Source organism: Ricinus communis, chromosome 6 (genome assembly GCF_019578655.1).
Source record: "Ricinus communis isolate WT05 ecotype wild-type chromosome 6, ASM1957865v1, whole genome shotgun sequence".
Lineage (NCBI taxonomy): Eukaryota > Viridiplantae > Streptophyta > Magnoliopsida > Malpighiales > Euphorbiaceae > Ricinus > Ricinus communis.
This window is the reverse complement of record NC_063261.1, coordinates 5,066,155-5,089,994: the sequence shown is the minus strand read 5'-3', so window position 1 is coordinate 5,089,994 and position 23,840 is coordinate 5,066,155. Positions and strand designations below refer to the sequence as shown.

Genomic DNA, 23,840 nt, shown 5'->3' with positions numbered 1-23,840 from the left:
TAGTGAGAATAATAATAGTAATAATAATTTATTATTTAATTATATTACTTATATTAAAATTATAAAATAATTTTTAAGTATTATTATAAGTTTTTTAATTATTTTTTACTTTTAAAAGAGAATAATTATCACTCTCATTTTCTTTTTCAAAATATGGTTAATTTGAACCAAACTAAAAAATCTATAAATTAGGTGACAAGATTAGTAGTTAAATTGAAATTTATTCCAGAAAAAATAAAAATAATAAAGCAGAGAGAAAAGGTAAACACTATACGAATCAGTATTACTACTTTTTCTTTCAACATTTTCAACATCAGAAAACAAAAGGAATAAGGGCTTTGATATCCCTGGAAAAGTCATCAAACTTGGAAAGGTACCATCTCCTAGTGGCATAACTTCTTCCCATCAAATACAAAGTGGTCCCAATGGTGAAGGAAAAGGTGTAAACTGTTTGAGAAATGAAAAAGACACCCCAAAAACCTAATATCTCAAAAAAGTAATGAGGGCATATAATTAGGTCAAACAACCCACCTTTCGGGATCTTATATTCTTTGTCACTATTATTGCTTCTCAGTTTGGACAGAAGGTAATGGTGATAGAAGTTACCACTTATTCCAATTAGAAACAGCACAATCCCAGGATAACTCAGATCAATTTGTGACTCTGAATGTCCTTGTATTAGGTGTTGAGAATAAATCATTGCTGTAGTTGATATGAAGTAACTAAAACTGATAGGAATTGCAACACCAAGATCCATCCCACCACTATATTTATGGATGAAAAGCACCTGATATAACATTATTAAGAAAAGGTAATGTCACTTTGTTTTTTTAAGAAAAAAGATAAGATTCTATTATATTTGAATAACACCAGTAAATTTCATCAGATTATATATTTACAGCTTTCTCCAGAATAATCAGTTTTTATAACCGGCAATGTTTTAATGATCATGTGGTGTATGAGTGGCCGAGCTGCTAGCTTTTTCTCTATATAGTAAATTCCTATAAATTAATAGAATTAAAACAAAAAAATTATTAATTAAGTGAAATATTAATTAACAGATAAATTATATTATTATTGATTGATTGATTAATTAATAAAATTTATTACTTTATTAAAGTATATCATATCTTTGATTCTGATATTTAATTAAACTGGTGAATAAATTAAACTAGCAATACAATGAACATATTTGACTAATCATACTTACCTAAAGTTTAGTAAAATTATAAATGTACTTAATATTAACATATTATTAATTTATATCATTACTATTGTTCTTATATATTATTTTCTAAATTTATCTATGTAATTTAACTTATTATCCCAAGTCCTAACCTAAAAGAATTTGTACTTTTTAATTCTTTCTTTATTTAATAATATTTGTGATCCATATATTAATCCTTTTCAAAATACAACTAATATGTTAAAAGATTTGCAAGTTAATTATTCAATTGAGCAAATATCAGTGTCTGTTTGGAATTCCGTTTGGTAAAAATATTTTTTTATAACATATTCAAAAAAAAATTATTTTGAGAGTTGGAAACTGCTTTTTTGGAAAACAAAATTATCTAAAAACTTTCCAAACTTAGCAGTTTTTATAATCCCGATTTTCAATTGTTTCACAGAAATCCCTATACTTTAATCTTTTCTTTAATTAGAATCCGACTATAAAATAATCAAACACATGGTTGTTTTTAGTTACTATGTTGCTAATATCTTTTGTTTTAAATTTTAGGTTTAAATACTATTTATCCCATAAAATTAGGTCCAATATATAAGTTAATTTTTGTATTATTTGTTTCTATTAAAATTTTTGAGTTTTAATAAAACTAACTATTATTTCTCGTTATTAGTTGAAAGACTAAACTAATAATTTAAAACTATAATTTGATAATTGAACTTATTATCAAATATTAATTCATCCAAAATTAATTTTATTATTGAGTTAGATAAAATCTTATTTTTAGTACAAATTAATTTTTGTATCTAATTTAAATTATTAATTAATACTTTTACTTACTCTAATTCTTTATTTTTAATACAAAATTCAAGTAAAATTTAAATATTTTAAAACTACTTATATTTACAATAATATTATTAAATTATTGTATATTTTAATTTTAGTTATTTAAATAAAATAAATATTTTTAATTGAGAAATATTATTATACGATTATTTTTAATATATATTAGAGTTAAACTATATTAAGTAAAATTTAAATTAATTAATAATTTTAATTAGAAAAATAATTTAGACACTGAAAGTAAATGCTCGCCGCATCAATGAAAGATATAAAATAATCTTATAGACTAAAAATAAAATTTTATATTAACCATTCAAATGAGATTAGTATAAGTAGAATTTTAATTTTTAATATAGTTTAATTTAGTTTCTAAAAAAATTATAATTTTTAACTATTTATTTTATTTAAAAATTTAAAATTAAATTAATAATAATTAATAATATTAAATAAAAAATAAAAAATAAAAACTTTTAATACGTTTATATTTTAGAATCAAAAGTTGCCGTCCCTTACCTTCTCGGACGATGACCTACTTTTCTAAGATTAATCTTTATTTCTTCTAACTCTTGCGAATCTAATATCATATATAAATGTGAATTCATCTGAACAAAGTTTGTTCCCTTTACATATATATATTTGGAAGCACGTACAAACAAAGTAGCACAATAGCTCTTTCTTTCCGGTAAGGTTTGTATTTTACGAGGAGAAAAAAGCACATCAGCAAAACCCATTGCCTAATTGTTGGATTGTATTTTAGAAAAGAAAAATTGAAGTGCAGGCATTTCTATGGAAAACTAAAGGAACGGGAAAATTCGTTAAGAACCTGCAAAACTTGATATCTTTTCAGATAATTAAGAATTTTGAAAGTAATAGTGATACTTTTTTTTTTTAAGAATATACCGGATAAAAATAGCTTATAAGAAATTCTAGAAAATAAATTATTAAATCTTAACAATTAACAACAATCCCAAAAGGTCTTTCACAAAAATTGTGCCACAAATTCCTTTTTTTCTTTCTCTTTTCTAAAAATTAGAATTTTTCTCGAAAAACTACTGTCTTCCTCCTGCATCTTATATTATACTTTGTGATCTTTAAATTATATTTTTATTCTTTTGTTTTACAATTCATATTAACATTCTTCCATTAACTTTTATTAACCAACGGTTAAATAGATTGAGTTGGATACTGTTTGAATTAGATACTACAATCCTCCAATGTTTGGTCCAATAGAAATTATTCTTTATATTTTAATAGGTTTGATATTGTTATCAAATTAAAATGATTGTAGGTCCTGAAAGGAACTATTGGATTTTTCATCATGATTATCAGTCAAAGAATTGAATTATAAAAAATTCAGCTTAATTCTTGAACTTTTATCAAATACTAAGTTTGTCTAAATTATTTGTCATATTAGGACAAAATTTTAATTTTAGAACAGTCTGATTCTCATAAAATAAGATAAATAGTCTTAGTTAAGGATTTTTTTTTTGTTCAATACTGGAATTAAAGTATATATAAGTAAAACAGGTAAGAGTAGTTTTTATGTTTTTTGGTTATTAAACCATATAAAAGTGAATGTTATTCCTATTCGATAAATACATAATTTTATATGTGTTTGTAGTTTTTTAATAATTTAATATTTTAATAACCTTGGCTTAGAATTTAGAAAGAGGAGTTAACAGTTAGTCTTATCAAAATGCAATTGACCTTAGTATAACCAAAAAAAAAAAAAAAGAGGCAACTTGAATGTTAGATGAAAAATGAATAAATAATTTTTAAGTCAATCTATTGAACGCTTTTCTTGGGGATTTTAATACGAACTTTCTTGTATAAAATCATAAAATATATATATATATATATTAAGATATTAAGGAGCGAGTAGTATACTAGAATAGAAGTTTTATAGGAAAATATGAGAGCTCCAAACCATCATATAATGAGACACATTTCCACCATTAGTCTGTTTATTACACTTTAATTATGTAAAATGTAAAATATGATATATTAAATTACATAACTGAAAAGAAGTAAGGCTGAAGTTTAAGAAGAAAAAGAAAGAAAATAAATCTTCTTTCTTTTCTTTCCCCCTGCTCCAAAAAAGAAACTCCTCTTTACTGCCTCATGTAAAGATCTGAAGTCATTAACGAATGACTTCTGATTTGATAAAAGAAGAAGAAGACGATGAAGAAAAAGAAGGTGGTTAGAAAAAACAAGGGAATTTCAAAGTTATAGAAATCAAGTTAAACGCACCGTTTAACTTGTATAGTTATGGTGAGTCAGCAAAAAGTTTTGTTGATTCAGATTTTCGGTGCGTTTAACTTGTATAGTTATGGTGAGTCAGCAAAAAGTTTTGTTGATTCAGATTTTCTTTTTTCTTTTTTTTTTTATTTCCAAAGAAGAAATATTACATAGATGAGGATGACCTTTGAACTCGCTTAGCAATATTGTGGGCAAGCACATTGCTAGTGCGAGGAACAAAGAAAAACATAAAACTAGAAAAGGATGAGCAAGAAAGAAAAAAATATCGGCAAATATAACTTGAAACACTGTTGTATCGGATCTTTTAAAGAAGTATAATGAATAGCATTGATTGAACGTCCTTCAAAAAGAACCTTGCTCCAGCCGTTAGAATTTGCACACAGTATAGCATCACGGAGAGCTGAACTTTCAAGGGTCAAAGGACATGAAATGCCAATAGAAAACTTTGATCCAGAAGTAATAATACTATCCTGATGGTTTCGAGCTATAAAACCCATATCGTCTGAATCTAAAGTTGCAGATGTAGCTCCATCAAAATTAACTTTAAACCATCCTAACTAGACCTCTATAGGGTGATACCCAATAGGAGGAATTTTGCTTGAAGGATGATTGGGAAGATTAGAAGCTTCTCAAAATTTTGAGAGATTTTTCAAGGCTTGAGCTATTACATCTGATTCTGCCCAACGTGTCTTATTAAACATGAGGTCATTAAAAACCTTCCATACTCACCAAAGAATGAAAACAACTTGGTCAAGAACAAGATGAGAGGGATCTAAAGTCTGCAAGTCATCCACAATCTTCTGCCAAATTTGCTAAATATCAAAGCCTTAAAAAACTCCAAGGAAAAAAGTCCTAGGTGCGACAGACGCCAAATTCTTTCAACGAAATAGCATAAAAAGGATAGATGAGCTGAAGATTCTAGTTGATCATAATGAGGGCAAAGACCAGACCTTCCCAAATGTCAGATCATCAATTACCCTACTAGTAAATTGTTAGAATAATTTCCACAAAAAGACTTTGAGCTTATTAGGAACGTTAAGCTTCCATAAATGTTTCCATCTTGGAACAGTCATAATAGCATGAGGATCATTTTTGCTACAAAGCCCTGAAAAGGATTTGAAATAAATGTACCAAAAGTATAATAACCAAAAGCTATGGAGTACTTCCCTGAGTGATGGAAATACCATATCCTCTTATTAGCCTGCTCTGAAATGGCAATAGGAATTTGGAGAATAGCTAAAGCTTGGTCATGAGGGAATGTATGATGAACCAGGGTAGTTTTCCAAGCATGATGATCTGAAACAATGTAAGTATTAACAAGATGATCCTCCATGATTTATCTTGAAAAGAAAGTTACCTTAAAAGGATACTTAGTCGGAATCTAAGCATCTTTTGTGGCTGAAACTTGAGAACCTGATCCAGTTCTCCAGTGAATACCTTTGAGAAGTAAACCCTTTCTAGCTTGAAGACTACGCTAGCCACAAGAGGGGTTTGAACCTAATGTATGATCTAAAATAGAAGAACCTCTAAAGTACTTGCCTTTGAGAACTTGAGAGAGTAGTGAACTCTAGCTCAGAGTAAATCCGCCAACAGCTATGGAAGCTATCTCATGTGATTGCGAATGCCAGATGCCATAAGAATCTTTCAAACCATATATGAGATTGCATTAGCGATAATGTTTCATTTTGGCATGAAAATAGGTGGTATTTTGATCACCTAATTAAAGCCAATGTTGTTTAGTCTTTTGGGCTCAATATTTTTCTTCTTAAGAAATAAGTACTGCAAGATGGCGCTTCAAATGATGAATAGAATGCATATCTGAACCTCCCAATGTTATTTGAATAGATTTTATATTAATTTTCAGATTCTCAATTTCCTTGTGGCAATTCTAGGAGTTGTACCTGTTTCAATTTATCAAGAGATGATAACAAATAACAGATATTGTTAGATATATTAAATCTAAGCTGTATAGTTTGTTACGTAATTATATTTTGTTATGGGTTTGTTATTTACGTCTACCTATATATCTCTATATATACTGCAACCATGTACTTATTGATTAAGCAATATAATATACAATTAACATTCCTCCCTATTTCTAAGTTAGTGTCAGAGCCAACACTATGGCTCATTCATCTTCTTCTTCAAATTCTTCAACTTCTACCTCAACAATGTCAGTTATTTCTGTCTTACTCTCTCTCTCTGCACTACCAACAGCCCCGACTCAAATCAATCATGTTTTCTCCATCAAACTTAATTTCAAAAACTACATCGCCTGGAAACTCCAATTCACTTACATTATTAAACTTTTATAACCTTTATGGAATTATGAATGGGACTGAACCAATCCCTCCAAAAGAAATTTTCAATTCAAATGAAAAAGAAATCAATTCATAATATATTGCATGGTTTAGCAAAGATCAACTCCTATTTTCTTGGTTGTTGTCCTCCATCACGGAGGAAATTTATCCACATTTAGTTGGCTTGAAAACATCATTTGAAATATGGACTGCATTAGCTTCTGCCTATGGGGTAGTCAGTCACGCTCAGCGAACTCAGTTGCACATCGAGCTTCATAATCTCTCGAAGGATGATAAATCTGTTTCTAAATATCTCTATCAAGCTAAGTCAATAGCCGATTCTCTAGCATTAGTTGGACAGCCAATTTCGCCAGCTGAATTCAATGTCATTGTGTACTGAAAACTCGGTCCAGATTTGATATGGACATGGCCAAGCTTAAAGATGGACTTGATGGAGAGGACAACAAGAAAACCAAAGATAAAGCTAAGGATCCATTGAGCATGCTACAAGGCCCAATTACAAGGTCAAGGTCCAAGAAGCTACAAGAAGCCTTAATTGGCTATATGCAAGATCGGGCTAGTCAAGGAAGCCCAATTGGTGATGCTAGGATAGGCCCAAGTAAAGACACATCTGAATGGGCTTTATTTAATGTTTTGCAAGTCCAAATACATGAAGACTAATGTGGGCTAATATTTGGGCTGAAATCTCTTCTTTAAGTTCAGAACAATGTTATTGCCTATTTTTCTTATGTGGCAGCTAGGGTTAATAGTTTTACTAGGGTTTATTATGTTAGGTGGCTATAAAAACGCCCCTTAAGTTGTGTTTTGGAAATTCGAATTTTGATAAAAATATAGTTGTTGTTTCCTTTGCATATTTGCTTGAATTCTTGAATTCTTATTGAATGCATAAACCACTTATCAAGGAATTGATCTATCCTTGTGGCGTGTTAAGGGTTAGGGTTTAAAGAACTTAGTTTTCTTTAGGTTCTGATCTTGATCAACCATACCTTGCAATCTGATTTAAGCGGTTCTTGGGTTCTGAAACTTAATTTGTTCTTGGGTTTCTAAGATAGTAATTCACGGGTTTATAATCATTAGGGTTCGTGGTTCTAATCCTTGGAGGTTTCTTAACATTTGGTATCAGAGCTTTGGCTCTTAAATCAGGTTATTTATCCCTTTTCTTTAAGTTATTGTTTGTTTTCCTTGAGTTCTTGAAGTATTCTTGGTATTCTTGAGATCTACATTGTTTAGTTCTTGATTCTTGTAGTTTTTGATTCCGATTCAAAAAAAAAAAAAAACGAAACAAGAAAAGAAAAATATCGGATCCGAATTAGCAAAAAAAAAAAGGAATAGGTCCGATTGGTTTGATTGTCTTTGTTAGTGGAAATAACGTGATTTGGTGTTGAAATCATTGTTCTTGGGGTGATTACATAGATATTAGGGTTGTTAAAAGGTTTAGGAGATTTTCACAATCCTACATAAATAAGGATTTGGTGGTACGTTTGGGAAGATTCAAAGGGACATTAAATTCCAATGACTGAGCCCTATACATACCATCTTATTTGAATTGATTCAGCTCTAAATTTATTTTTGTCCTTCATTTATTCTCCTCTTTGTGTGTCTTTTGAGTTTGGGCAGATTTGACACATTTAAAGCATAAAGAGGTAACCTTCTTTCTTGATCAACCTTCTTTGTGATTTTTGCTTCCTAAATCGCTCCTTCTTTTCCTATTTCCGTCGAATCGCATCTTTCTTGTTTCTTACATCTAGATTGTTTCTTCATATGTCATTTGCATCCGTTTGAAGTTTTCGCTTGTTTGCAGTCCTAATTTTATTGAAAGCGTGACTAATTGTTTAATTTTCTTGACTTTTGCATTTTTGTCTCAACTAAGCTTTTTAGATCATAATTCTTGGTGCATTGCAAGCATAGTGAAATAACTTGATGTGTGGTTATTGATTCACATAAGAATCCTTGAAAACAAGTCGAGTGGTGTGAGTTTTCAGCCTTGTGTGATCATTCTTGATTGTCGCGAAACACAGTGACCATCCCCATTAATTGAGAGTAAACACGTGAGGGAGTGTTGGTGAGGTCCTTAATTTCCTTGATTTATTTTTTTTATTGCATACTAACTCTTATTGCGGCATGTCAAGTGGTTCTAGTGGAGGTAATAATGTGCCAACTACCTAAACATACCCACAAAGACAAATGCATGAAAATGAGAGGGTGCAAGCATAAGAAATATGAATGAGCAAATGGAGAGGTTGCAACTTGACATGGCAGCCCAACGGCGGGAAATGGCAACCAATCAACAAGCCATTATGGACCAAATTAATGCACTTGCCCGAGGTATGGGAAATAGGCTTGATGAAGGGGGGAATGTGCAAGGTAATCATAGGCAGCCAATTGGGGTGAATGAGGATGACTTTGATGAGGGTTTTGAGGAGTATGATAATGTAGCCTATGGTGGGGTTGGTAGAGGCCTGGGTAGAGGAGCTAGGAGATACCAAAATCTTGGTAGAGGTAGAGGACACTTTGGTGGTGAGTTTGGTGGTTATGGGAACTATGATGATGTTGATAGGAACTTGGGTAGTATCAAACTCAATATTCCTACCTTCTTAGGGAAAACTGATCCAGAGGCATATTTGGAGTGGGAAAAGCGAGTTGACCTTATCTTTGATTGCCATAACTTTTCAGAGGAGAAAAAGGTGAAATTGGTGGTTACCCAATTTAGTGAGTATGCTATAGTTTGGTGGGATCAGTTGGTGGTTAGTAGGAGGAGGAACATGGAAGAGCCTATTGGTAGTTGGATTGCACTCAAAACTATCATGAGAAGGCGTTTTGTACCCAGACATTACCATAGGGAGTTACATCAAAGACTCTAATCTTTGAGGCAAGGTACAAGGAGTGTTGAGGATTTTTATAAGGAGATGGAAATGCTCATGACTAGGGCTGATTTGGATGAGGATAGAGAAGCTACCATGGCACGATTCATTGGTGGGCTTAATAAGGAGATTCTTCGATAGGGTAGAGTTGCAACATTATGTGGAGCTTGAGGAGTTAGTTCACCTTGCAATTAAGGTGGAAAAGCAACTAAAACCTAGAGGGACAGCAAGGTTTGAATATAAGGGCACTTCGGTGGGAGGCCACATTGGTCTAATTCTTGGAAAGGAGGTAAGAAAGGTGATGATAAGGTTATTCCAAATGACAACAAAGGGAAAAGCATTTCAGGCAACAAAGACACATCTAAACCCGAAATTAACAAAGAAAAGAATAGAGACATCAAGTGTTTCAAATGCTTGGGGCGTGGCCATATTGCTTCACAATGTCCAAACAAGCGGGCAATGGTGGCTAGAGACCATGGGAGATTGAAACGAAGTGAAGAGAGTGATAATGATGATGAGATACCACAATTGGAAGACGGCAGTGATGATTGCATTGAGGGTCCTATGGGAGGTGAGCTCTTGGTGGCTAGGCGCACACTAAGTGTTCAAATGAAGGAAGATGATACCTTGGAGCGTGAAAGAGACAACATTTTCCACACAAGATGCCATGTACAAGGTAAGACTTGTCTTGTTATTATTGATGGTGGTAGTTGTACAAATGTTGCTAGCACTTTAATGGTTGAAAAATTGGGTTTAAATCTAATTCCACATCCTAGACCTTATAAATTGTTATGGTTAAATAATTGTGGTGAGATCAAAGTGAATAAGCAAGTTGTTGTACCTTTCACAATTGGTAGATATTCGGATGAGGCGCTATGTGATGTAGTGCCAATGCATACGGCCATATCTTGTTAGGTAGGCCATGGGAATTTGATACGAGGGCCTTCCATGATAGCTTTCTAAATAGGTACTCATTTGTGAAGGATGGGAGAAAAGTTACTTTGACACCTCTTTCTCCTAAGGAAGTGTATGATGACCAATGTAAGTTGGAAAGAGAGAGGCGTGAGGCCGAAAATAACAAAAGGAACATGAAAACCCAAAGGGTGAGATTGACCTAAAGAGAAAACAAAGGCAAAGGGTAGTTTTTGGCTGGGGAAAGTGAAGTTAGGCATGCATTTCATTCAAGTCGGATGTTATTTGTTGTTACTTATAAAGATGTATATTTGAACACTCACTGAACTTGATCTTTCCTTGCCGAGTGTGTTTGCTAATCTTTTGCAGGAATTTGCCGATGTCTTTCCAGGAAATGCCAAGTGGATTACCTCCTCAAAGAGGGATAGAACATCAAATAGACTTCATACCCGGGGCTTCCATACCAAATAGACCAGCCCTATAGAAGTAATCCAGGAGGAGACAAAGGAGCTTCCAAAGGCAAGTGGAAGAACTGATGTCAAAGGGGTATGTGCGTGAGAGCTTAAGTCCTTGTGCGGTTCCGGTGATTTTGGTTCTAAAGAAGGATGGCACATGGAGAATGTGTGTGGACTGCCGTGCAATCAATAAAATAACGGTAAAGTATCGTCATCCCATTCCTAGGTTAGATGATATGCTTGATGAGTTGCATGGTGCATGTTTGTTTACTAAGATTGATTTATGCCCGGTTATTATCAAATTTGCATGAAAATCGGTGATGAGTGGAAAACGGCTTTTAAGACTAAATATGGTCTATATGAGTGGTTAGTTATGCCGTTTGGGCTTACAAATGCACCTAGTACTTTTATGAGGTTGATGAACCATGTCTTGCGTGAGTGTCTTGGTAAATTTGTGGTTGTGTATTTTGATGATATCTTAGTTTATTCCAAGTCCATTGATGATCATGTCATGCATGTGCGTAGGGTTCTAGACATTCTTAGGGTAGAAAAATTGTATGCCAATTTGAAAAAGTGTGCTTTTTGCATGGATAAAGTTAATTTCCTTGGTTTTGTTATTAGTTCAAAGGGGCTCGAGGTTGATGTGGAGAAAGTGAAAGCAATTAGGGAGTGGCCAACACCTAAAAACATTAGCCAAGTTAGGAGTTTTCATGGCTTGGCTAGTTTCTATAGGAGGTTCATTAAGGACTTTAGTAGTATAGCTGCACCTTTACTTGGGGTGATGCACAAGAACATGCTTTTAATATGCTTAAAGATAAGTTGTGTGCTGCTCCTTTGTTGGTTTTACCTAACTTTGACAAAACCTTTGAGATTGAGTGTGATGCTAGTGGCATTGGGATTGTTTTGATGCAAGAAGGCGGACCTATATGCTATTTTAGTGAAAAACTAAATGGAGCAGCCCTTCGGTACCCAACCTATGACAAAGAACTCTATGCTTTGGTTCGGGCCTTGCAAACATGGCAACACTATTTATGGCCCAAAGAATTTATCATCCACACGGATCATGAGAGTTTGAAGCATCTCAAGGGGCAAGACAAACTGAACCGAAGACATGCTAAGTGGATGGAATTCATTGAGACATTTCCATATGTGATCAAATACAAGAAAGGTAAGGAGAATGTAGTTCTTCGATGCACTATCTCGAAGGTATGCTTTACTTACTACTCTTGATTCTAAATTCGCTTTGGGCTTCCGAGTTCATAAAAGAGTTGTATGTGAGTGATAATGATTTCAGTGGCATGTTTACAACTTGTGCTAATGGGGCTGTTTCTGCTGATTTTTATGTGTTTGAGGGATTTCTTTCAAGAAAAATCGCCTTTGTATTCCTAATTGTTCTTTCGTTTGTATTGGTTAGGGAAGCATATGGGGGCGGTTTAATGGGTCATTTTGGGGTGCAAAAGACTTATGATATTCTGATTGAGCATTTTTATTGGCCATGCATGAAACGTGATGTGCATAAAATTTATGGTCAATGCATTGTGTATTTGAAAGCTAAGTCCAAACTGCAACCCCATGGGTTATATACACCTTTACCTATTCCCGATGTTCCTTGGATGATTTGTCCATGGACTTTGTGCTTGGTTTGCCGAGATCTAGGAAAGGTAGAGATAGTATATTTGTTGTTGTGGATAGGTTTAGTAAAATGGCTCACTTTATCCCTTGCCATAAAAGTGATGATCTTTGTCCATATTGCTGATTTGTTTCTTAGAAGTTGTGCGTTTGCATGGAGTACCTAAGACCATTGTTAGTGATAGAGATGTTAAATTTCTAAGTCACTTTTGGCGTGTGCTATGGGGTAAGTTAGGAACTAAATTGCTTTATTCTACTACTTGCCATCCACAGACAGGATGGAAAAACTGAAGTTGTGAATAGGACTTTGATTCAATTGCTTCGTGCTTTGATTTCTAGGAATTTAAAATCTTGGGAGGATTTGTTGCCATATGTTGAATTTGCATATAATAGAGCTGTTCATAGCACTACACACACTTCACCATTTGAAATTGTATATGGTTTTAATCCTTTAACTCCTATTGATTTGATTCCTTTGCCTCTTAACAAGCTTGTTAGTGTTGAAGGTTCTTCAAGGCGGATTTGGTTAAAAAGCTACACAAACAAGTTAAAGAGAGAATTGAGAAGCAAAATGCAAAAGTGGCCGAGAGGGTTAATAAAGGACGAATTCCAATGGTATTCCAACCTGGAGATTGGGTTTGGGTGTATTTTCGCAAAGAAAGGTTCCCAAATCAAAGAAAGTCTAAACTAAGTCCGAGGGGTGATGGTCCATTTCAAGTCCTTGAGAGAATCAATGACAATGCCTACAAGATTGATTTGAAAGGTGAGTATAATGTGAGTGGTACATTTAATGTAGGCCGATTTGAGTCCTTTTGATGTAGGTGATGAACTTGATTCGAGGACGAATCATCCTAAAGAAGGAGGGAATGATATGGACATGGCCAAGCTTAAAGATGGACTTGATGGAGAGGACAACAAGAAAACCAAAGATAAAGCTAAGGATCCATTGAGCATGCTACAAGGCCCAATTACAAGGTCAAGGTCCAAGAAGCTACAAGAAGCCTTAATTGGCTATATGCAAGATCGGGCTAGTCAAGGAAGCCCAATTGGTGATGCTAGGATAGGCCCAAGTAAAGACACATCTGAATGGGCTTTATTTAATGTTTTGCAAGTCCAAATACATGAAGACTAATGTGGGCTAATATTTGGGCTGAAATCTCTTCTTTAAGTTCAGAACAATGTTATTGCCTATTTTTCTTATGTGGCAGCTAGGGTTAATAGTTTTACTAGGGTTTATTATGTTAGGTGGCTATAAAAACGCCCCTTAAGTTGTGTTTTGGAAATTCGAATTTTGATAAAAATATAGTTGTTGTTTCCTTTGCATATTTGCTTGAATTCTTGAATTCTTGTTGAATGCATAAACCACTTATCAAGGAATTGATCTATCCTTGTGGCGTGTTAAGGGTTAGGGTTTAAAGAACTTAGTTTTCTTTAGGTTCTGATCTTGATCAACCATACCTTGCAATCTGATTTAAGCGGTTCTTGGGTTCTGAAACTTAATTTGTTCTTGGGTTTCTAAGATAGTAATTCACGGGTTTATAATCATTAGGGTTCGTGGTTCTAATCCTTGGAGGTTTCTTAACAAGATTATAATGGAATTATAGATGGTTTATAGGTGGTTTACAGAAAGAAGAAAAGAGTCCTTATGAACATATTTCTGCTACTTACTTGGCAGTCAATCCTATCAAGCATGCCAAAACAAAACACTTAGAGATTGATTTGCATTTTGTTCGGGAGAGAATTGTTTCGAGGAGATGTTATTGTGCTTCATGTTAGTGGTGAAAATCAGATTGCTGATATATTTACAAAAGGTTTAAGTTCTGCTCGTTTTAAAATCTTGCATACCAATCTGGGCGTTGTTCCACCACGCTCAGATTGAGGGAGGGTAATAGCAAATATGTAAATTGTATTATGCCATTAGATGTTATTGTAATTTATACATAATATAAATAAGGGTGCACCCATCCTTTAATGGGTGTTGAGATGCCCCCTTCTTTACAAAGAAAGAAGCAAACCTCACTAAATAGGTGTTTGTGACATAAAAAAGTAGCTTTCTTTTTTCTAAGTTTTTATTTCCGAAATGTTATTTTAGAAATTAAAATTAAAATTTTGTATTTGAAATATTAGATAGAATTAATATCTTAAGAAAGGCATCGAATTTAGAATTTTATTGGTGATCAAATCCAATGAAAAAGTTTGTAATAATATATGGGTTTCGAACCATTTTAATAAGACAAATTTCCCCGCTAATCTCTTATTACTCTGAATTACGTAAAATATGAAATATGATATATTCATATATATATTTAAAATAAAAGTATCAATTTGTTTCAAGAATATAGTCAATTTGCCACTATTTTTAGGTGGTAAAACAGAGAATACAATTGAAGATTACATGACTGCATAGTATGGGTCTGTTCGAATATTTATTGGGCGACAAAAAAATCCAAATTTAGAATTTTTTTATTTAAAAGATTGATTTTATAATTTAACTTTTAGTACATTATTTTAAAAAATTAATTTATCTATTTTACAAAACTAATCAAAAATAAAAAAAAATTCACTAAAATGCATTTTCCCGAACAAAATCTTTGAGGAAGCTATAATAATATTATTTCTGTCCCGGTCAATTTAACTAATTTTATTTCAATTCTCACTATTATTATTTATTTGTATGTGTGAGAGAGAGAGATAACGATGCTTACCTCAAATATTCTTTTGAGGAAATGAATGGTTACAGCAGACTTGATGAGCAAAACCTTGAGACCTTCGTCTGGAACAAGGCCAAAGGAGGCGACAGCAGCGAGAAAGGCAGGCGTGTAAGCCAATAGCATTCCATTTCTACCTGAAATTTTTCTTTCTTTACCATCAGCGATGGAGAATTTTGAATATTTCATGTTCTTCCCTCTTATCTCTGAGAAACCAGCGTTTGCTAAGGACACTACACTCGCTACAGACATAGCTGAGATGAACAAATTGGAAGGAGGTGGATACAGGAATTTCACCATCGATTCCATTGTCTCTCTCTCTCTCGGTGGATTAATTATGAGAATGTTTTCTTTTGGTATAAATTGAGGGAAAGAAAATGCCATTGTTGGCAGGTATGTATAGCAGATATGACTGGAATTTGTTATGGACACGTTGTCTTTGGTTTTGGATTTTCCCAGTGCCACGTATATGGATTTATGGGATAACCGTTCTTAAATTTTAATTTATAAAACTAAATCTCTTATATTTTAATTGAATTATCACTTTTTATATTTTAATTGAAGTGTCACTAAATCTCATGCCATTCAATTCCGTTAAATTCATGAATAAAAAAATGACATAATAAGACACCTTACTTATTATTTTAAAAAAATATGTTAAATCATTAAAATTGACACACCAGAAATTTAATTAACCTAAATTTAAATAAGATTTAAAAATTACAAATGATAAAAATAATTAAAACTAAAAAAACCAAAATTTTAGTAATAATCACATTCTTAGATTTAGAAAGCTTGAATTTTTAAGAATTGGATAACTGGCTGCATAAAAAAAGATCAAAATTTTAGAAATAATCAAAATTGTCATTGCTGCCTCACCACTCACAGTCCTCAAAATAGCCATGAATCTAGATGACAAATATTTTTACAATTGAGCTTCGTACATTTATGCAAGACTTCGATCTAGATGACAACCGCTAACAGCATTTTTGTGAGTGAGCTTCACACATTCAAGCAAAGATTTCGACTCCTATGACAAGCACCAACAACATTTTTGTGATTGAGCTTGACACCTTCGGACAAGATTTCAACCCATATGACAAACACCACCGACGGGGACCCCTCAAACAATGTCCTTCTAATCCATTTAAAAGTCACTAAATTCACTTGAGGATTGAGTCGAGGGAAAGAAAACGTCTCTTGAAAGGAGAGAGGGTTTAGAACACCATCGAAGTAGAGCCTTAGTCACCTCTACATTTGCTACCATCGTTGCCGACGCCTCTGCACTTACTCCAGCCCTTCACCATCTTCGTCGCCTCTTGTTGTTTCACCATGCACATAATGCTCATTGTCACGTGAGTTTTGTTTTATCTCCAAAACTTTGCCCACGTGCGGCCTAGCTCGCTTGATTTCCCCGAAAGTCAAGATAGCTAGTCAGCCTTCCCTTGATTGCCAAATTCGGCAGAATGATAGCAATTACGCTAGCGGAAGTAAATTTACGAAAATGGCACAAAGAAACGCAAGAATTTTGAAAGTGTAGGCTTATATTATTTACTCACTCTAAATCTCTTTACACTTCTTTCTTTACACAAGCATTGAGCACACTCTCTCTCTACACAACCATCAACTTACAAATGATACAAGGAAGGGGTATTTATAGTTTTTCCCCCTGTTCGCCAACATGGCCGTGTTCCAGGCCGTGTTGGGAACATGGCCGTGCTAAAGGCCGTGTTGGGAACACGGTTTGGGGTTATTGGCCGTGTTACCTACTGTGGCCGTGTTTCTCGAAGCTTCTAGGTCTTTCGCATTTGTATTCAACCAACACGGGCGTGTTCCTGGGCGTGTTGGAAATATGGGCAGTATTGAAATCCAACACGGCTGTGTTGTGTAGCCTTCCCTGCCTAGCTGCGAGGCGGGCCGTGACATCATACTCCAGTAATAACGCACATAGCAGTCGTTGATGCTTCATTGTTTTTCAATTTTTAATAAGGGTTCTTTAGTTTTGATTTTATTTTTTATTTTCAATTATGATTCCTCAATTTTAAATTCATTTTAATTTTTCATTTTCATTTAGTTATTTTGGTGATAATTTGGTATTTCAATTTTATTTTGATTTTTTTATTCCTTAAAATAAGTGTCAAATGTTTTAATTTTATTAATCCTAATATGCTGAGGTGACATGTAATCATACCATGTTATTTTTTTTAAAAAAAAATAAGCCAGTTAGACTAGCATATCGAATTTCAATTTGTCTCTTAAACGGGACTATTAGAGAAAAATTTAATGATATCTTAATTAAAATTTAAGAGATTTAATGTTATAAATTAAAATTTATAAATTTTAATGATATTAAGTGCAAAATTGAGGACTATCGTTTTAATTTACTCAGATTTGATGCAAAAAGGGATTACATTGTTTTGAGTTTTAAACTTGAAGAAATTACATATAGTATCTCATTATTTTCTTATATTGATAAATATACCCCTTTTACAGGGTTACTTTCTCATACTCACAAATATACTCATCTTACGGAGTTGTTTTCTTATACTTATATACCCTTCTCATGGCATTGTTTTCTAATAATGATAAATATTTGCCTTTTACGAGATTATTTTTTCATACTCACAAATATACCCCTCTCACGGAGTTGTTTTCTAATATTTATAAATATATCCCTCTTACGGGGTTGTTTTCTAATATTAAAGATACTTTCCTTTTACGAGGTTGTTTTCTCATACTCACAAATATATCCTTCTTTCGCAGTTGTTTTCTCAGAGAAAAAAACATACCGCTTTTAGTGGGTTATTTTTTCATACTAACAAATATCCTTTTACGGGGTTGTTTTCTAATATTGATAAATATATCCCTCCTACGGGGTTATTTTTACATTTTCATAAATATACGCTCTTTCGGGATTGATTTCTCATATTCATAAATATACTCCTTTTATAGAGTTGTTTTTTCATACTCTGTTATCTTATATTTACAAATTTATGCATTTTATGGAGTTGTTTTCTCATACTAACAAATGGACCCTACTTATGGGATTATTTTTTCATAGTCACAAGTATACCCTTCCTATAAATTATTTTCTCATATTAAAAAATATACATTTTTTACGGGGTTGCTTTCACATACTCACAAATATACCCCTTTTGATAGTTTATTTTCTTATAGTAGAAAATATTCTCCTTGTACGAGGTTATTTTCTCATACTAAGACATACACCCCTCTTACGGGATCGTTTTCTAATATTGACAAATATACCCCTCTAACGGAGTTGTTTTCTCACATTCACAAACATATCCCTCTTATGGGGTTATTTTCTAATATTGACAAACATACCATTTTTACAGGGTTGTTTTCTCATATTAAGAAATATACCTCTTCTACAGGGTTGTTTTCTCATATTCACAAACATACCCCTCTTACGGGGTTGTTTTCTTATATTGACAAATATAATCCTCTTACAGGGTTGTTTTCCCATATTAAAAAATATACCCCTTTTACGGAATTATTTTTTCATACTCACGCATATACCTTCTTACGGTGTTGTTTTCTTACGGGCTTATTTTCTTATACTCACAAATATACTCCTCTTACGGGGTTGTTTTCTCATACTTATATACCCCTCTTATGGTGTTGTTTTCTAATATTAAGAAATATTCTTCTTTTATTGGCTTCTTTTCTCGCACTAATAAATACACCCCTTGTATGGGGTTATATTCTAATATTTATAAATAAACCTCTCTTACAGGATTATTTTATAGTATTAAAAAATATGTCCTTTTTACGAGGTTGTTTTCTCATATTCATAAATATACCCCTCTTACGACATTGTTTTCTTATATTAACAAATATACCACTTTTACGGGCTTGTTTCTCATACTCATAAATATACCACTCTTACGGTGTTGCTTTCTAATATTGACAAATATACACTTCTTATGGGATTATTTTCTCATACTCACGAATATACTCCTCTTAGGGGGTTATTTTCTAATATTGACAAATATACCCCTCTAACAGGGTTGTTTTCTCATATTTAGAAACATACCCCTTTTATGGAGTTGTTTTCTTATATTGACAAATATAGTCCTCTTACAGGGTTATTTTTCCATATTAAAAAATATACCCCTTTTACGGAATTATTTTTTCATACTCACAAATATATCCCCTTACGGTGTTGTTTTCTTACAGGCTTGTTTTCTCCCTCTTACGGGGTTATTTTCTCATACTTATATATCCCTTTTATGGTGTTGTTTTCTAATATTAAGAAATATTCTTCTTCTATTGGCTTCTTTTCTCACACTGATAAATAAACTCCTTTTACGGAGTTATGTTCTAATATTTATAAATAAATCTCTCTTTACAGGATTATTTTTTAGTATTAAAAAATATGCCCTTCTTATGGGATTGTTTTCTCATATTCACAAATATACCTCTCTTACGATGTTATTTTTTTATATTAACAAATATACCCCTTTTACGGGCTTGTTTCTCATACTAACAAATATATCCTCTTACGGCGTTACCTTCTAATATTGACAAATATACTCTTCTTACGAGATTATTTTCTCGTACTCACGAATATACCTTTTTACGGGGTTATTTTCTAATATTGATAAATATACCACTTTAATGGGGTTGTTTTCTCATATTAACAAACAAACCCTTTTTACGGGGTTGTTTTCTAATATTTATAAACATACCCTTTTACGGGGTTGTTTTTTCATATTAAAAATATACCTTTTTACGAGGTTATTTTCTCATACTCACAAATATACCTCTCTTTTTAAGGGGTTGTTTTCTTAAATTGACAAATAAACCCCTTTTACGTACTTGTTTTCTCATACTCACAAATGTACCCCTCTTACAGCGTTGTCTTCTAATATTGACAAATAAACCCCTATTACGGGATTATTTTCTCATACTTATATACCCCTCTTACGACGTTATTTTCTAATATTGGTAAATATTTTCCTTTTACGGGCTTATTTGTCATACTCACAAATACACCCCTTTTACGAGGTTGTTTTCTCATATAAAAAATATATCTCTTTTACAGGGTTGTTTTCTCATACTAATAAATATACCCCTCTTACAGGTTATTTTCTAACGTTGATAAATATACCCTTCTTACGGGATTATTTTTTCATATACACAAACATACCCCTCTTACGGGGTTATTTTCTAATATTAACAAATATGCTCCTATTACGGGGTTGTTTTCTCAATTTAAAAAATGCACCCCTTTATGGAATTGATTTCTCATACTCACAAATATTCCTCTCTTACGGGGTTGTTTTCTTATATTGACAAATATATCCCTTTTACAAGCTTGTTTTATCATGTTCGTAAACATAACTAATTTACATTGTTGTTTTCTTATACTCACTAATATACGCTTCTTACGGGGTTGATTTCTAATATTGATAAATATACCCCTCCTATGGGGTTGTTTTCTTACACTTATATACCCCTCTTATGGCATTATTTTCTAATAATGACAAATATTCCCCTTTTTATGAGATTATTTTCCATACTCACAAATATACCCTTCTTATGGGGTTATTTTCTAATATTTATAAATATACCCCTCTTACAGGGTTGTTTTCTTAGATTAAAAGATATACCCCTTTTACGGATTTGTTTTCTCATACTCACAAATATACCCTTCTTACACGGTTGTTTTCTTAGAGTAAAAAACATACCTCTTTTAGGGGGTTGTTTTCTCATACTCACAAATATATCCATCTTACGAGGTTATTCTCTAATATTGACAAATATATCCCTCAAGCGGGGTTGTTTTTGCATTTTCACAAATATACCCCTCTTATGGGGTTGATTTCTCATATTCATAAATATAACCCTTTTATAGAGTTGTTTTCTCATACCCACAGATAAACCCCAATTACGGGAATATTTTCTTATATTGACAAATATACCCTTTTTACGGAGTTATTTTCTCATACTCATAAATATACACTAATTACAGGATTATTTTCTCATATTCACAAATGTACCCCTCCTATGGGTTGTTTTCACATATTAAAAAATATACTCCTTTTACGGAGTTATGATGGGCTCTTTATGCAACCTACACCTAAGGCAGTGAACCTACCGATGCAGCCTAGCACTAGTGAGTATCAAGGTCGTATCCCTGGAGATCGGGTGAACCTAGAGTTACTACTGCTTGCTATGTTATCTAGTCTGAAATAGGGTGTGAAAGTTCTAACATACCAGCTAATGGTTATGAGTGCAATTAAGTAAATGAAGGACAACAATGGACAATTAAAAGACAATTGTAAAGAGAGAAATAAATCCAAAAGGGAGCCTAAGTGATGGAATTCTAAAGATGAATTTTATGGATTTCCGATCTTGCTTACCCGTGCCTAAATCCTGAATTGAATCCCTGCCTCTCTCGAGCTTACCGGATTCCTAAACCCTGCACCAACCTAATGGAATCTCTTCCTATCATATTACTACAAATTAGCATTAAGCATGATTTAAGACTATTAAGAGTTGTTAGTTCTTAATCCGTGAGTAAATCAACCTCATCTCTAAGTGTTAACTACTAGTCCTTACTATTCAAAATCCAGTTGTAACAAGCATTTCTCAATGTCAAGAAACTACCTAATAAACAATTAATCCAACGTCTCAAATTAACCGCATCAAACTTTTATTCACTGAATAGCAAGAAGATTGCAAGAATGACAATTATAAAAACTAACAATTAAGCATAATCCATCAACAAAGGTGAACCCTAATGGATTCAAAAGATCTAGCTGCTCATGTTCATAGTCAAAGCAATTAAAGAACAAAATAAGGAAAAACAAATTAAAGGTATGTACACCCTTCTCTTTCAAGCTGAATGAGAAACCCTAAATTTGCAAATTCAAAATCTCAAACCCTAGTTGCCTCTTGAATGCTCCCAAAGTTTTTCTTGATCTTCAATTCGATGTTGGAATAAGTGGAATCCCCCTTTCAATTGATGAAAATTGATCTCTCCAGGTCTACAATTGAGGTATAGGAAATATTTGATTAAGTGTGTGTCTTGGAATTGAGTCCAAAAATTGTCCTCTTCAATTAGAATTTAAAATCGCCTATATAGTTGATTCAAGACTGCCGAGTCTAGTCGGATGATTCAAAGACGGCCGAGTCCAGTCACGAACTGGAGTCCGCAGGCCGAGCCACCACAGGCCATGCCCAAACCGGTGCTGATCCACCACAGGCCGTGCTGACTACGAAAGTCGTGCTGAAATGGCACAATTGGGGATAGCCTCTTGATAATTCAGCACGGCCGGAGTCCAGGCCGTGCTCAACCCTCGGGGTGCTTGTTCTCACCCAATTTGATGGATTTTGCTCCATAATCACACGTATTTCCCTCGATTACTGATGGTGTCCTTCAAAAATGACCTGAAACGAAAAGGGAAACAAAAGACATGTGATTCTAGCATAAAACGGGATAATCATGCATAAAAATGTGAACAATCGGGCATGAAAACATGTGTAGTATGATGCTTATCAAATTACCCCATGCTTAAACTTTTGCTTGTCCTCAAGCAATTTACAACTCACTCCTCAAAAGATATCAAATAACTCAATCAACTGCATTGCAGGAGGTTAGCTCAAAATAAATTTCAAAACTCCGTAATGATTTATCCCAAAATCCCCAAATCACTAAATCCTTAAGAGAAAGAGCAAACTTAATAAAGTTGCTAAAGTTAAAATGATAAACCATCTAAATTAAGAAATTGAGAATCATGCCTCACAAGATATCACTCAAAACACACAAGTGTATATAGGTGAAAGAAGATCGCCAAGCTCTCAACGCAAAAATACAGAAAAAGTGCTTACCATAGGCTTGCTTATGGATTCAATCTCCACTACTACGAAATAGTCAATAATCATGATCAAAGGGTCTTGAGCCAAGTTGTAATGGGGTTAAGGTAAGGTACGTATAAATATGGAAAGTAGGCTACAAGTTGCTGGAAGTTAAGCAAGTAATGCAAGAAAGTAATGAAGGATCAAGTCATTGCACCAAAATGAACACTAAGTTGCTCTAAAAATAAGATGATGCTCAAAATGAACTAAATTAATACTTTCTACTTTTTTTTATATATATATAAATATATATACTATGTATATATATAAATATATATACTATGTATATATATTACAACAGCTTATGTAGGAGTTGTTGGTTATTGACACATACAATAATTGAAGGGAGCATCTATGAAAAATCTAGCAACTTAGTGAAATATATGAATGCAAATTGATCCAAAGTAAAATGCAAGCATAACTTATATAATTTCCAGCAATAATGGTAGAAAGAATGGTCAAATGAATAGAAGTGATAAGATGAGTGTCACCGTTATTATTGTCATGAAAGGAATGGCTAAGGCTCAAAATTGGTTCACTAAGGGAAAAATAGGGTTAGGCTTTTGGCCAAATTGTGTAAATCCTAAGTGCCCAAATCATCTCACGATTATTGACAATTCATGTAATTTCAACAGACATCGAAAGCAAGTTCTAAACAGAGATTCAGCAAAATGCTCACTAATGAAAGAAAAGGGAGCATAATAGTGATGCACCAATTGGCTCAAAATCTCACCATTTGAGTGATTTAAAATTGCATGAATTCTCAACCCAAAGTTTAAACA

The 23,840-nt window shown here is 33.1% G+C and overlaps 1 protein-coding gene across 1 annotated transcript; it reads right to left on the bottom strand.

The window, feature by feature from the left end:
• Positions 1–257: 257 nt before the first annotated feature.
• Positions 258–15,603, bottom strand: LOC8285429 (very-long-chain enoyl-CoA reductase). Its single transcript, XM_015716389.3, has 2 exons — positions 15,169–15,603; positions 258–787 (listed from the first exon to the last, which is right to left on the bottom strand). Exons 1-2 carry the CDS (start codon positions 15,553–15,555, stop codon positions 314–316), a joined length of 861 nt encoding a protein of 286 aa, XP_015571875.2. The 5' UTR covers positions 15,556–15,603; the 3' UTR covers positions 258–313.
• Between the last annotated feature and the right edge of the window lie 8,237 nt (positions 15,604–23,840).